We start from the raw sequence: 16,121 nt of genomic DNA on the forward strand, positions 1-16,121 counted from the left end.
CCATCCAGTCTCATTCATCAGGTAATAGGGAGGTTGCGGGAGAGTGTCAGGACGACCTTGACTCTAATAGCTCCCTGCTCGCCATAACACACTTGGTTTCCGGAACTCCTAGAGCTCCCTACAGAAGTTCCAAGGTCCCTACCCATGCAAAACTTCTTCTCAGACGACCGTATTCTTACTATTATTATCCAAACCCTCGCGTGCTGGACCTAGTTGCAGGGTGACTGTAGAGATTGCCGCTAGACAGTCCAGACTCCCTAAAGCTGTGTCTAAATAGTTTTCTTTTAGATTGAGTAAGTCAACCAGTAAGCCTTACCAGGTTCAGCAAGAAATGGTATAGAAGTTAGTGTTGTAAGGAAGGTCATTCTACCTCTAGACCTTCCATAGCCAAAATAGCGGATTTTCTTTTATTCCTCCGGAAAGCAAAGAGTCTTTCGTATTAGGCTATTGCTGACTGCCGCTCAACGATTAGCGGTACATTTAGTTTCCACATTCCGAAAGTTTCAAGTAGTAAGATAATCGATGATTAAGTTCTTTTAAGATTGAACGTCCTGTTTTGCCGACTCGGGCCCCCTTTGTCTGACTTATTGGAAGTACTTCAATATTTTCTTGCTTTCCCCTGCCTTTAAACCTATTGAAGCTATAACATTAAGACACTGACTAAGAAGTTGCCTTTTCTTACGGTTTTAGCTTCAGCTAAAGGGTTGGGCGAGTTTCAGGCAGTTTCTAGGTTGGGTTCCTATGTGAGAAATGATACATATTTGTCTATCTTCTGGAATTTGTGGTGAAGACAGAGTTGGAGGTTAAAACTCTGCCTCCTTCGTTTAAAGTTCTTTATCTGCAAGTGTTCATTACCGGCGATCCAGCGGAGATATCTTTATGTCCGGTGCGAGCATTAAAGTCTATTTATCAAAGGTTGCAGAACTCTGTCTGCTTCTGCACACACTTGTCTCCGTGAATCCTTCCCTGCCGCTGTCAGAGAATGCGATTAGTTACTTTCGGAGGGAGGAGATTTCCCAGGCTTCTCAGGGTTCTTCTTCATCGTCTTCAGCTCTGTATTTTCCCGACCGCAGAGTATTCGGAGTATGTCCAATTCATCTTCCTTTCCCAGGAATTATTTACTGCCGTCTATTCTGGAAGCAGCTACTTGGAAGTCTGTCTCAGTGTTTGCTTACTTTACTTAGAGACGTTCGATTTGCCTCACAGCGTTTAGTGGCGAAGTCTATTATCTAGGGTGCGTTCATTTAGCTGAGGTAGTATCCGCTTAATGCGGAGGTTCAGAGGGTTATTCTCGTAGTCCACATGTAGCGGCAAAGTCTATTTTCTAGGGTGCGCTCATTTAGCTGAGGTGGTATTCGCTTTGTGCGCAGGTTCGGAGGGTTATTCTCTTAGTCCACGTTAGCAGTGAAGTCTATTATCTAGGGGCGTTTATTTAGCTGATGCGGTATTCGCTTAGTGAGGAGATTCTTAGGTTAACCAGATAGAGGAATTCCTTTTAGTTTGTAGAATTCTTAGGCAACAGTGATAGTATAATCACATGAACTTAGGTTCAGTACGTTTTAAGTATCTTAGTCTTTGATAGTTTCCCTACGAGAGTCAAAGGGGGAACTCTAGTAGGCTAGGCTATTTTGTCGGCACCGAGATACTTCTTCGCTCGTCGATCATCGGGCCTTATCCGGAGGATCAGCGGCTCGACACACAGCATTTTCCCTTCATACATGAGAGGCTATGAATAGCCACATGGGAGGTCACCGTACTCCTCCATACATGAGAGGTTCTGAAGAACCACATGGGAGGTTGACAGACTGAGACAGTATGGACCTGACAGGCGATCAAAGTACTCTCCAGCATGTCTCATAACCAAAAGCAACGATTGATAAGGTGAGTGCATAACTAGATAGGTATCCTATGGAGAGCAAAAGTTAAGTATACCTTAGTTTTACCAGACCACTGAGCTGATTAACAGCTCAGATTGGTGAGCTGCCATCTCTGCAGTTGTGAAAGGGGGTGGGCCACAAACATAGATGGTTCTCCTGGAGGGACAGCGGCTTTGCACTCTGCCTCATTCTCCTCCATACATGAGAGGTTCTGAGGAGCCACATGGGAGGTCGATGGCCTGAGAGTACCGACCTGACTGTCGATCAAAGTACTCTCCAATATGTCTTCACTAAAACCATTGCTTGATATGGTGAGTGTATGGCTAAACGGATATCTTATCCAGAGCAGATTGGTGAGCTACCATCTCTGCGGTTGTCAAAGGGGCGTGCAATAGAATTGATCCCTCCCCCTCTAAATGTTGTTAATCGGGCTAATTCAGGTGTTCAGGGAGTGTATTGCAATATGAAGTTTTCATAATAAAACTAATATTGTAATACTTACCTGAACACCTGAATGATTCCCACCCTCCTTTCCCCACATCAATTTTGACCTTGAATAAAGCAATTGACGAAAATGGGGCGTGTCGGCGCACACCTGTGTCAGCATTGCCAACCGTTTGTTATGGTAGCTCAAGTGACAAGATTTTACCTGCAGCATTGGTAACGCTGGCTGTTAAAATTCCCACTATCGTGGGATGGGTAATTGAGAGTTGTTCGGGCTAGTAGGATTAAAGGCTAATTCAGGTGTTCAGGTAAGTATTACAATATTAGTTTTATTAAGAAAACTTCATATTTATGTTTTGGTTCCTTTCCATTTCTTCCATGAATAATGATGGGGGTAGACAATAAAGAAGAGTTATTAACAATTATATGGGGTTGTCTCAAACTACCATATGAAGCCACCATCATTATCGGGATAACAGTACAATGGGCTTGACAATTTCAGACAGAAGTGTAAGGGTCTCTAAGGCAAAGGTTTTCATGTAGAAAACATGGAATTAAAACTTTGAATTTATTTAGACAAAAAATTTGATATTAAAGTCATATTGTTAATCACAATAGATAAAAGAATGTGTGGAGGAAGGTAGAAATGGAGACAATGAAGTATTCAGTACTTCTTGCTTAATCAGTAATTAGGTTTTTAAGAAGTTTAATCCTCTTATATTTTGAACAGGATATCATTATCTTTTTTGTTGTCTAATAGCAAATAGAATTTAACCCAGCAGTCTGGTTAAATCACCTTAAAATTCCTTGACTCTTGTACCGTACAGTAACAGATAATTAAATGACTGAAGTGTCAGTGATATCTCTGTAACAATCTGTTCAGTTACAAGTTTAGTAAGTTAAATATGAAACAGTTTTGAGACCAATAAAGTTGTGGAAAACTGCTAATCACAATACTATTTCTTCACAGCTACTACAGGACAAAAATAACCTTGGAATCTTTAAATGCCGAGGATATTGCTCAAGCTTCGCAACATTTTAAAAGCCAGTTGGAAGAAGGTAAATTTACGACAGCTTGTACTTGAGAAAATAAATATCTAGAATATAGAAAAATTATGTCAAGTAAATGAATATCTAGGATATAGAAAAATTATGTCAATAAAATATAAAAAATTATGTCAATAAAATGAGGTTTCTACATCACTATCATAACATTATTCAAGTTGCTGTGCTCCTAAAAAGGGATATATTCTCTATAAAGCTCATCTGTAATAAAAAGTACATAATTTTTATGAAAATGTAATCTGAAACATATGGAAAAATATCAAAGAAATTGGGATCCACTGAAAGAGAAATCTGATTTTATTAGATCTTCTACTTTAAATTGGAATTATAAATGTAAAAAACACAAAAAAAGGGGGAAGGGTCAGGGGTTGTTGCAGAAGTACACTGAAGTGTCATTTTTTAAGTGTGACATTAGTCTATGATGTTTAAAAAGAAAAAGCAGGAAGCAGTACTTGCTATAGAGAAAATGATCATATCTGCTGTTTTATTGGAAACTGAGTTGAAACCCACTGAGTTGCATGAATCTGTATATTTTTCTGAACCTGTTGAAGTTGCGTGCTAAGGTTTTGGTCTCTCTGTTTTTCTAGTCATTTGTCCCTGCCAGAAAATGCCCCGTACAGTGCACCTCATACGGTGCAATGTAGGCATTACTTAAGGGTCTTTGCAGCGTTCCTTTGGCCCTTAGCTGCAACTGCTTTCATTCCTTTTACTGTACCTCCGTTTATATTTTTTTTCTTCCATCTAACTGACCACCCTCTCCTAATAATTGATGCATAATGCAACTACGAGGTTTTCCTCCTGTTACACCTTTCAAACCTTTTACTGTCAATTTCCATTTCAGTGCTGAATGACCTTAGTTGCCCCAGTGCTTGGCATGTATGCCTAAAATCTATCAATCAATCAATCAAACCTGTCAGAAAATTGACTAAATATGCATAACAGATAACATAGCCAGTGGAGACATTGTACTCAGTGGTGTAAATGTGCTTCATGTACCAAATATAGCCAAATAATTAGATATACCAAATGTACCCAATTATGGAAACATATCCAGCTCAGCATTAAACTAGTAGACCAAATGGATAAAATTTATATTTGGGAAAGCCATGCTAAATGTACAAAAGTACAGAATGTACCTTTAGATAAAATGGACCAGTATACCAAATGTGTTTTATAAATAAAATGTACCCATGGGCAAAAAACTCAAGTAATCTCATTCCTCTATAATTTCCACAATATAGCACATTGCATTTTCATTTTATGTCACTATTATAAAGCTCTTTCCAACCCTTCTGGTTTTATATCTTCCTCTGTCATATCACATACAGTATTCTGGTAAGCTCTTGAATTTTTCTTAAGAGCCTGTGGTATGTGTTGTTGGTCACACTGTCATGTCAACATCCTCCTGTTCATAGTCGATTTCTTCATTTAAGAAAAATTAAGAAACTGTCTCGATCATTCCCATATCCCATATCCTTATTTTTTCTCCACAGGTTCTAATGCCATCAGTGCACCTCATGCATTACACTGTAGGCATTACTTAAGGTTCTTCGCAGTGTCCCTCCGGGCCCTAGCCACAACCCCATTCATTCTTTTTGCTGTGCCTTTGTTTATATTTTCTCTCTTCCATCTTACTTTCCACCGTCTCTTAATAATTATTGTTTCATAATGAAATTGCAAAGGTTTCCTCCTATTACACCTTTAAACCTTGTTACTAGTTTCCCCCGTCAGCACTGAATGACCTCATAGTTCCCAGCACTTGGCCTATGGCCAAAAATTTATATTCCAATCCGTATCCTTATTTTCAATTTGAATTTCTCCTTTGTCATCTGTAATGTAGACACTCAAAACCAAAATGACCGAGTTCTGTTCCTATGAATAGGTTGTTTAGCAAATTGGGTGAAAGGTGAGGCTCTGCCCTTTACCAGTATTTCATGCATACTCTTACCATTTCACCATTTATAACATTATTATTTACTTTTACATATTTAGAAGGAAGTGCACTGTATATGGTAATAAACGGGATAGAGGAAATCAGATTAAATATACATTTCTTAGGGTTGCATGCTGGAAATATGGATAATCATTTTTATTTATTATGAATAGAGGAATGGTCTAAAGGGAATTCTTAACTTTTTAACATTGTTGTAATTTGGATAGATCTTAAATATTACATAGCACGGAAATGCAAATCGGCAGAAATTATGTACGAGAACTGATGCACAAGGAAAATGAAAGGAGAAACCATAAGGGATTCAGATTAATATTGCAGTCACTGATCCTTCAAAGTGTGTGGTAGTGCTTCAGGGTCATCAGCGTCATCAACAGAGTTATCAGCAGGGTTATCATGAGCTGCAGAGGGCCCAGTTAAGGGAGATGACAATGAGGAAATTGAAGGACCATTAAGCCCTTCATTGGCTGAGCTGGTAGAGCTTCGGGCTGTCACTCGATGGGCCGGAGTTCAAATCCCCCGGCCGGCTGATGAAGAGTTAGAGGAATTTATTTCTGGTGATAGAAATTCATTTCTCGCTATTATGTGGTTCGGAATCCACAATAAGCTGTAGGTCCCGTTGCTAAGTAACCAATTGGTTCTTAGCCACGTAAAATAAGTCTAATCCTTCGGGCCAGCCCTAGGAGAGCTGTTAATCAGCTCAGTGGTCTGGTAAAACTAAGGTATACTTAACTTTGAAGGACTATTAGGGGTAGGGGTCCTTGGGCTAGCTTTTAAGAAGACTCCCATTAGTGTAGTCTGGTTTATAATTTTCTCTGTTTATTGGTATGGAGCAAAATATTTATGAAAGTCAAAATCAGCTTGCACTCATAAAAGCCCATTTAATCTTAATAGCCAAATATATTCCCATTTTTTCCTGCAGCTTTAGTTGTTTACAAGACTCTGAGAAAAGTTGGGAGATTCAAATGTGCTTGAATGTACCTACATAGGTTTTTCTTCTTTTGCTTCTTCTCTGTGTCTAAAAGCTAACGAAGGGGCTTTGTAATAGTTACAAACCTCATTTTCTTTCATTTAATAAAATGGTTGATAACTTTTGATCAATTTTGTTGATATTTGTGAAGTTTCTTATGTTGTCTTTTGATGTTTGTCGTCAGTGTAGATATCCGAGAATCTTGTACAGACACTACCCTACTTATGAACATTCAGAGATATGAATGAAGGTGATCATAAATTAGAATTATGTTTGGAGCACTCCCCTTCGCCACCCATAAGTTCAAACTTTGTTCTGTGCACCTATTCTGCTTAGTTACAATTAAAGTACTGTACACTATAAAATACAGTACTGTATGTACAGTGTACAGTGCTGTATTGTTTTAGGATGAAAAACATATAGTACTGTATTGACTTTATATCGTACTGTACTTAAATAGGCTGAAGACCAACTTACGTACAATTCAAGATATGAACGACCTTTTTGGAACGTGACTCATTCATAAGAAGGGTAGTATCTGTATATAATGTTCAGATTTCTCCAGTTTTTAAAGGTCTGGAAGTGTATTTTTGATTTGGATATATGCAGTTAATTGTGTTTACTTTAAAGACATTTATTTACATTACTCTTTTTTTCCAATGTTTAGGTATGGTGATTGACTACAGCGAGGATACCATTACCTCTCCATGGGAATTTATCAATAAATTGATGGAATCTTCCGTGCCCTTAAGAAGTACAATTCAAGAAGCAATTAAAGTCATTACAGAGTGTTTTACAAAATACAAGTAAGTACTGTATTTGCATGTGCAAGTTTTAAGGTACCCTTCCAGTTGTGACTGATGGGTCCACATGTTATACAGACTGTATTTTACCCATGCTGAACTTCTTGATTGTGTATTCAGTAGCTAAGAGAACTGTTAAGCCCCTCTGGGTTAGGATCAAGCACTAAAAGAATAACTTTTGCTCCATTCGTCACAAACGTCATTGTAGCCTTGGTCATCGTGTATATTTATTGCAGCTCATTGCTGATTTGATCTTTACTCTGGATGAAGTCCTTATATTGACTTTGTACTTACAGTAAACCCCTGTATTCGCGTTCTCATGGTTCGTGGACTCACGCATTCGCGGGTTTCTCTGTGGAACATATCTAGCCATTATTTGCGGAAAATTCGCCCATTCGCGGTATTTTTCACTGAGAAATATTCACTAATTACTGTATTTTCATATAATTTTCATAAATAAATGCACTTTTTGTGATAAAACTATTAAAATACTCAGGTAAAAAGCTTGGTTTAAGCTATCAAAATGGGCAGTTCTAAGTGTTTTTAGAGGGGTTTTAAGCATTCGTGGATTTGAGCTATTCACGGGGGTGTGTGGGACGCATCCCCCGCGAATATGAGGGGTTCACTGTATTTTTATTGAGAGAATAAGGAGCGTTTTGGCAAAGCTCAGTGAAACACTTGTTGATGTATAACAAGCGAGAGAGGTGACATCTATAAGTCAAGAATGCCACATCATTATAACATCGCAGCTTGAATATCCTTTTAGGGAATTTAGTCAAATTTAATCCTAAATTTTTAATTGTACATTTATTACTTTTATGAAAAACCAAATGGCAAATAATTTATATATGTATACAGTGAGCTTGTTTTTCATTCTTTTGCCTAAACTAGGTCTTAAAAAATTACTTGTGGATATGCAGCAGTAACTGTTTTCTTGACTGAGTTTGTTAGCTGTTTGCTCTGAAAGAAAATGTGCAATCTTTTACTGTCTTTATGCACCTGTACTTGGCAAACTTTATATTGTGCTAATGGAAATGAGGTCTGACAGTATTCTGCCTAAATTTTGTGTAATTTATTAAAATGTACAGTACTATTATTATAAGTATGTGATAAAGAAACTTAGTATGACCATAGTAATCTCTAACTAAATATAAGAGTTTGGATAATTGTAAATGAATCGGCATCAGAAAGGTTTTTTCAACGGCTTATCTTGTATAGGTTCTCTTAAGTTGGAATTTAGTGAAAGACTAAAAAAGGCAGTGATGACCCAGTAACTCGATGGAGGAGACCTTGATGATGCATTTTTCTTGTATAAGGGACATTATGGCTCTGATGTGGTTTTGGCAGGATGTCATCAGCCTCTGGAATGTAGCTCGTGAATTCTGGAGGTTGAATGTGGAGTAGTAGAAGGTGTGATGATTGCTGTATTCTGGATATTTTTGCTGTGGACTGAGACTTGGAAGCAACCTTATTAGGTTGAGCTTGGAGATGATTCATGCCCCATGTAGGGTGGGGGTGATGTCTGCCACGTTGGGCAGGGGATAGTGATTTGGCTGTTTATGGAGGTTGAGGCACCTTTTGTCTTTATAAGGGTGCACAATCCATATTGCATCTTGATATTGTGTAGTCATGATGCCCAGGTGACGAAGGCCTTCTGGCAAAGGCCTTTGTAGTGAGTAGTTTTTCAGATGTCAGTTGGCGGAACTTGGAGTGGATTGGGATGCTGTGTTTTGTGGGCACTTTGGTAGGCTGACATAGTACCAGTCAGAAGACATCAGGAAACTCCTTAGTATGTAGGTGGTGTAGGACCAAGGGTCCTACCAAAGAGATGGGTGGCTGCTTGGGGCCTGTGGAAAGAGTGGATGTTGGAAGTGGGACAGGTCCAGGAGATGCATTGAGTGACTTCCACTGGCAACCCATAATGTCTGAGTAAGCCGGTTTCTAGTAGGGATACCTGGATGTCAGCTATAATAAACTCTTACCTGTATTTTCTTTCTGTTAGTTAGAGCATGAGGTTCTGATAGCCATAATGATATGGGGCTGCTGTTGGTGGCCACTTTGTGCAGCACGGGGTCATCTTTAGATGCGTATAATATGGACCTGAAGGCACCCGTGTCCACCAGGAACTTCTTACTGGAGATACTGTTTGCTACTCATAATCTGGTGGGGTTGACATCTGTTGGTGTTATGGCGGCCACTGTTAATTTTTTGGTTGGCTGTCCTGCGTGATTATTTTCTTTGCCAGTCACATGTGGCGCAGTCATGAGTTGCTCTCCTCATAGATTTTGGCTGCTATATCTAATGTTCAGGCTTACCTGCTACAAGCACCTTTCTTTATATTCTATAGGTTTTAGACTATACCTTGTTGAAATCTGTAAGCTACTAGAAACTTGGTTCTGACTCCTTTCAGTCTGCAAGTGCTCTGCTTTACCCCACAGGCCTACACAACATCTTGAGACGTTCGGTATTTCTGCTTTCCATCTAAATAATGATTTGTGCTTTGTGTACAATATTTACTTTAAGGTTCAGAGGATGCATGCCTAGTAAGACTATGTAATTCCTCTTCTGTCTGTCAGAGAACAGATTGTTGGTCCTAGGAACATTCAAAGACATTAAATATAGGCATACAGTATATGTGTGATTGTTAAAAAAATTTTCATATTAAAACTGTTTTAATTGTTCATTGACATTTATTTATGAGAGCCTAGATAAATTTGAAAAGTGATGATATTGATATTTCATGAAATATCCATAATAAGGGGGGCTTAAGACTCAAAAGAATATGTAAACGTTCTTGCAAATTCCAAATAAAGGATGACATTATTTTCATCTTGTGTAGAACCTGTATTTTAAACTTTTGAGTGAGTGTTTTTGCTGTTTTGTAAAAATAAAAAATAAATAAACATTATTGTACAGATGACATTATTATTATTATTATTATTATTATTATTATTATTATTATTATTATTATTATTATTATTATTGGTTGTATTGAATATTATTGCTGCTTCAGCTGCATTTATTTTGTAGAAGACTTTTCTATTTTCCTTATGCGGACTTCTCTGCAGTGGAGGTGCGTGCTAACAGCTCGCCTATATCTGTCATTTCATGGGGAAAAGTCAAAATCTGGATTCTGCTTCTTTATATATTCTATACAGTTGGTTCTATACAATTGTTGCTGCGTTTGACAGACTCTTCTGTCATTCTCCAGCGGGGAGCTAGTAGAGGACTGGCAGATTGCATAGGTCCTTCTGAATTTATACACGGGCACAGAGGGCACATGTATAGACAGAAGGATGGCGTTGCGATGGGCTCTCCATTGGGTGTCCTCTTTGCAAATTTTTACATGGGCACCGTAGAAGAGCATGTCTTGAGAGAATCCAGCGGCGAAGAAATATGCCCGATATAACGACGTCTTCGTTCAAGCAGACAACGAGGAGGAGGTTGAAGTCGTCTGACCTTCCAACAATGTAGTGTGTTGAACTACACTGTCGAGTTCAGCACAGACGACTGGCTCCCCTTCCTCAGCGTTATGGTCACAAAGACGGAGTGGAACTTGAAGACATCAGTCTACTCTAGATCCACCGATTTGGGACTTTGCTTGAATGGGGATAGCGAGTGCCCTGCTAGGTTTAAGAACATGACAGTCAGGACCTTCATTAAAAGGGCCCTCTCCCACTGCTCCACCTGGCAGGACACCAATAAGGAAACGTGCTGCACAAATGTTGGTGAACAATGGTTTCACCAACAAACTCATCAACAAAGAAATTCAAACTGGCCTGGAAAATGGTACAACGGTGAGAACACACAACCTGCCCCCAAGATGACATAAAGATCTATTATAAGGCCGGATGCATCCCCAGTACCGTGAAGAACTCCATGAAGAAAATCGTCATGGAAAACGTCACCCGACCCGAAGACAGTAAGAGAATAAATCTTATAATTTATTATAAGAACCGCCGCACCCGTGATCTGGTGATGAAAAATAACCCTCTCCGCCAACAAGAGAACCCCTCAAGCAGAAGAACGTGGTCTACCAATTTGTATGTCCTGTCCGAGGATGCCCGGCGCTTATATTGGAATGACCACGATGCGTCTGTCAAAAGGATCTCCTGCCACGCCCAGGAGGGTGCCATCATGAACCACGCCCGTGCTACTCACAATATTTCCATCTCCGCGACAGTATTATACAAAATATAAGTATAATTGGGAGAGCCGCTGACCCTTCTGCGCCTGCTAGAGGCGCTCCTCATTGCCGAGAAAACCAACAATGAATAAGGAGGCATCGCTCCTACCCACGAATTTAAGAAGAATAATGCAGAACACCCACCAAATCCAACGAATACCTGAAAACAACAACCCTGAGAATGGAGATGCCCCTGATGAATCGAGACAAATACGACAGAAAGAGTAGATAATGACATCATTCATCCGCAGCCCAATAGCAGCCAAACTACCGATGATGTCAGCCAGCATGACATCACGCAAGCGGAGGGCAATGGGGCGCTGGAATGAATGACATTCCCAGGTTTAAGATCTGTCAGGATCGAGCTTCGCCGCAGAAATTTGGCTTGAAGTTCGTTGACTGCAACCAATCAGAATTCGCCATCCATGACCCCGCTGAAGCCCGTGTATAAATTCAGAAGGAATGCAATCTGCCAGTCCTCTACTAGCTCCCGCTGGAGAATGACAGAAGAGTCTGTCGAAATTGCAACAATTGTATAGAACCAACTGTATAGAATATATAAAGAAGCAGATTCCAGATTTTGACTGTTCCCCCATGAAATGACAGATAGCGGCGCTGTTAGCACGCACCTCCACTGAAGAGAAGTTAATAAGGAAACTAGAAAAAGTCTTCTACAAAATAAATGCAGCTGAAGCAGCAATAAAATTCAATAGAATCTGTTTAAAAGAGGGTCTGCTGCCAAATTATTATTATTATTATTATTATTCAAAAGATGAATCCTATTCATATGGAACAAGCCCACCACAGGGGCCATTGATTTGAAATTTAAGCATCCAAAGCATATGGCATTCATTTAAATGAAGTAACAGAAGGTAATAGGAAATTCAGGAAGAGATTAGTTATTAGAAAAGAAAAAAAATGAACAAATTATTAAATAAATAGATAGAAACATGAGTAGAATATTACAATACAAGGAGGAGTCTTGAGGGTAACAATGCCTTGCATCTTCACTTGACCTTTTGAGATTCCAATTGCACAGCAACCTCAGGGAGACTGTTGCACAATCCAACTGTGCGAGGAATAAAGTGCCTCTGGAACTGAGAAGTTCGAAAGCGAGGCACATTTATTAATCAAGGTTCATTTATTTCAATCCTGGATTCAGACCTTAATATGTTTTCGTTTTCTCTATTTTTGTTTCATCTTCCACGTGCAGACCAGAGGAGGTGTGTGTGTGTTACAACGGAGGAAAAGACTGCTTAGCTGTGCTTCACCTGGTGTATGCTGTCATGCACATGCAACATCCGAATTCCAAGCTACAGGCTGTGTACATCACTGAAGTAAATGCATTTCCTCAGGTTACAGAGTTTGTTCAGCATTCCATTAATAGGTAAGTGTTTTAATGTCAGTATTTTATTTACTTTTGTTGTATTTTAATTCTTAGAAATGTTCAAGTTTATAAGTGATTAACATGCAGAGATTATACTTCAGGGCAGTAGAATATTTTGTGTTCAGGGTTGAAAGAACTTTATAACTGTACAAATGTTCTACATATGAAAGATTTGGAGTTCATAAATTTCAAAAAGCATTGCCTTTTGTGGCATTTTAGAATATCTACACCTTGATAATGTAGTACTGAAAATTTTGTGTTTAATGCAGACCTGTGTATTAATAGGCTTAGTGACTAATCATTGGTTACTCCTTTCTTTACATTATTGATATACCCCTCTTGTTCCTAATTTTCTTAGTCCTTCCCACTGAATTGTATAGGTTATTTTGAAGCTTCTCACCTTTCTGTATTCAAATATTATGGTAGGTGAGAAGAAATGTAGAACAGTTATTAGGCATTTGCCTAACACGGTGACTGGCATAAGCCTAGGCTGTCATTTCTTGTATTCTTTCGTAGTGTTCATATACGATACTGTAATTTAGGCCTTTTAGAGGTAATATTACATCATTATAAGGCGGTATGGCATATGAGAGATTTATCTCTAGAGCATAAAGATATCTCAAAGGAACTTGAGTTATTAGTCATACAATAGGAATAAATATAATCATGTGAATGTCTTTCTGGGTAGTTTAAAGAATATTTTTCCCTCCTCTTAATCAAACAGTTTCTGGTACTGTGATCTCAAGCCTTTGAAGGATATGTGACAATGTTTATTTTTGTTGCAAATGTGTGTTAAATCTGGAAAGAAACCATTCACATTCACCTTGGCATTTGACAGATGCAACTGTCTTACTGGTTTGAGACTGAGGAGGCCAGATGTGTGGCTCATGATCAGATTCAGCATTAAAAAGTTTGTCTATTTCACAATGAAAGATTCAGAATCTGCACTGGGGTGTTCAAGTTCTCTCCTGACATATTTGTAAGAGTGAACCTTCTTTTTAGCTTTTCCTGCAAAGTGCAGTGAAGATTCAGGCAAGTGACTCATCAACTAGAGCCAACGGAATTTTTGAGTATGCAGTAAATATAAACATAAGCTTCCTCCAGTACTAGAATTTTCCCATGCTTGGACTGTGCATAAAATATGTCTGTACACACTTGTACTATTTAAAAAAAAAAAAAATATGTATAAACTGCAGAGTACTCCTGAAATCATGAACAACTTACAGTGGAACTTGTAAGAATTAAAGTTCCAAATTACATGATTTATACAGACGAATCCAATCTTCGTCAGGTGTGGGGTTGGCTGAAATATTGTCAGATGAAAGTAGCCAGTTTATTTACCTAAAAATGCATCTGTATTCACAACATAGTTGTCTGCAATGTCAGCCAGGAGGATTAGTGAAAATATACTACTGCAGATATATTTAGTTTTCGGTGACGAAATGCTTTGCAAGCTCTTCAAAGAATTGTCCTAAAAATGCTATTGTTCCACAAATTAAGTTTTCATCCTAAACGAACCTGTTCTGATGAGTTCCAATAAGATTTGTTACTGTCTCTGAAACCCACTATCTTTAGAAAATGGCAGGAGTTGTGGAATAAGGAATTTCACAACAACACACCAAAACATTAACCCAACTGACGGATTTTGTTCTGTCTAAATGGAATGCCACATTGAAAAAATATTACCCATTCTTTGAATTGGTCACACCCATCTAACTCTTGGGCATCTGATGAATAACCCATATGACACAGTCCTTGAATGCAGAGAATACAGAACAACACTTAACATCAAACATATCATTAGTGATTATCAAACTTCCAACTAACAATGTATATCAAGTATTGGATACAAATCTTGGAAAGAGATTTTTTCAGTTTCGTCAACATATTCATTTTAAACAACTTTTATATTTCTGTGGATTTCTAAAAAATCTTATTATTCAAAAGATGAACCCTATTCATATGGAACAACCCCACAGGGGCCGTTGACTTGAAATTCAAACTTCCAAAGAATTTGGTGTTCATTTGAGAGAAGTTAGAGAAGGTAATAGGAAATACAGAAAGAGAAAAAATGAATTAAATTATTAAATAAATAGTTAATGTAAGTCAGTTTTAAAATACAAGGAGAATTGCTTTAGGGTAGTAATGCATTGCATCTTCACTGGAAATTTTGAGGTACCAATTGCACAACTTCCTTAGGGAGACTGTTCCATAGACCAGTGGTATGAGGAATAAAGGATCTATGGAATTGAGAACTTCAAATTAAATAAGATTTGGCATAGTTCACCAGCAACACATCCTTTAGGTCAACCCTAGGAGGACTGAGAATATTAACTTAGTGGTCTGGCTAAGCTATTTATTTAAAACACTAATAAACCAAACCCTCAGTATTTTCCCGAATTAAAATTATGAAAGATTGCTCTTACAAAAATGTAAACTGTAATTTTCGGTGAACAGGAGTGCTATTGAATTTACAACAGCCATTACAATAAAAGACCTTTTGCTTAAAGGAATTATTTATGAAGTGATAAATTGTATTAAGATTGTGAAGGTCTTGAATTAATATAGAATCCCAGTTCATGTAGGTATTGAAGGATATAAAAGATACAGGCATTTCCCAGTTATTGGTGGGGTTCCTTTTCTGAAGGTGTGATGATAACCGAAAAGCTGTGATTTCGGCGCTTTTTTGGCGATTTTCGGGGGTTATTGGCGCCGAAAAGCGCCGATTTTTGGTTATCGGTGCCTCTGTTACATATGTATTGGCGCCAGTACCCGATCATCGGCGCCGATAAGTGGAAATCAGCGATTTTCGTCGCTAGAGAAGTGCCATGAAACCGAATCGCTGTTAACCGAGCCCGTCGTTAACCGAGGACTGCCTGTACTGATAAAAGAGCAAAAGTTTTATTGATCATCATCATCATCATTGCTTCCAATGTCATGCTATGCAAAGGGCCTCTGAGACTCAGCCATGTGCAAATCTCCACTGTTCTCCACCCTTCTCGTTCAAGTAATTATGGGTCTTCCATCTCTCTGCTGTCCTGGGCTCTTGCATCTTTTATAACTAGATCAGATGTCGCATTTAATTTTAAGTGATTGTTTAGCATCACTGGAATTCTTTTTTGGTGGATTTCATAGAATAGTGACCTAATTTTGAAGGAGGGTTTGGTTGAATGGCATATGTCCTCACCTGTAGAATTTGAATAGCCAAGGTGGTGTTCTACAAATTGCTAATAATGCTGGGTCTCGTCTTATGGACTGGGGGTCCTCGAGGCACTAGGAATCTTGTGTAAATGTAGGTAAAGCCTGAGGACAGACCATTGAAGAGGGATTTATCCATATTTTAAACTTAGCTTCATTGCAAGTACTGTTTAGGATATAACTTGGATGAATGTTAGTAACTCTGAATGTTGGTAACTCATGGCCCATGATAGGAAAGGT

The 16,121-nt window shown here is 38.5% G+C and overlaps 1 protein-coding gene across 1 annotated transcript in view; it reads left to right on the forward strand.

Moving 5' to 3' along the window:
- LOC136840666 (FAD synthase-like) overlaps window positions 1-16,121 on the forward strand; it is a 45,713-nt gene that overhangs the window by 15,933 nt on the left and 13,659 nt on the right. The window contains exons 7-9 of the mRNA XM_067107376.1: window positions 3,292-3,380; window positions 6,975-7,113; window positions 12,510-12,683. Of these exons, the coding sequence (XP_066963477.1) occupies window positions 3,292-3,380; window positions 6,975-7,113; window positions 12,510-12,683 (402 nt within the window). The remainder of the gene's footprint in view (window positions 1-3,291; window positions 3,381-6,974; window positions 7,114-12,509; window positions 12,684-16,121) is intronic.

Source organism: Macrobrachium rosenbergii, chromosome 8, assembly GCF_040412425.1.
Source record: "Macrobrachium rosenbergii isolate ZJJX-2024 chromosome 8, ASM4041242v1, whole genome shotgun sequence".
Taxonomy (NCBI): domain Eukaryota; kingdom Metazoa; phylum Arthropoda; class Malacostraca; order Decapoda; family Palaemonidae; genus Macrobrachium; species Macrobrachium rosenbergii.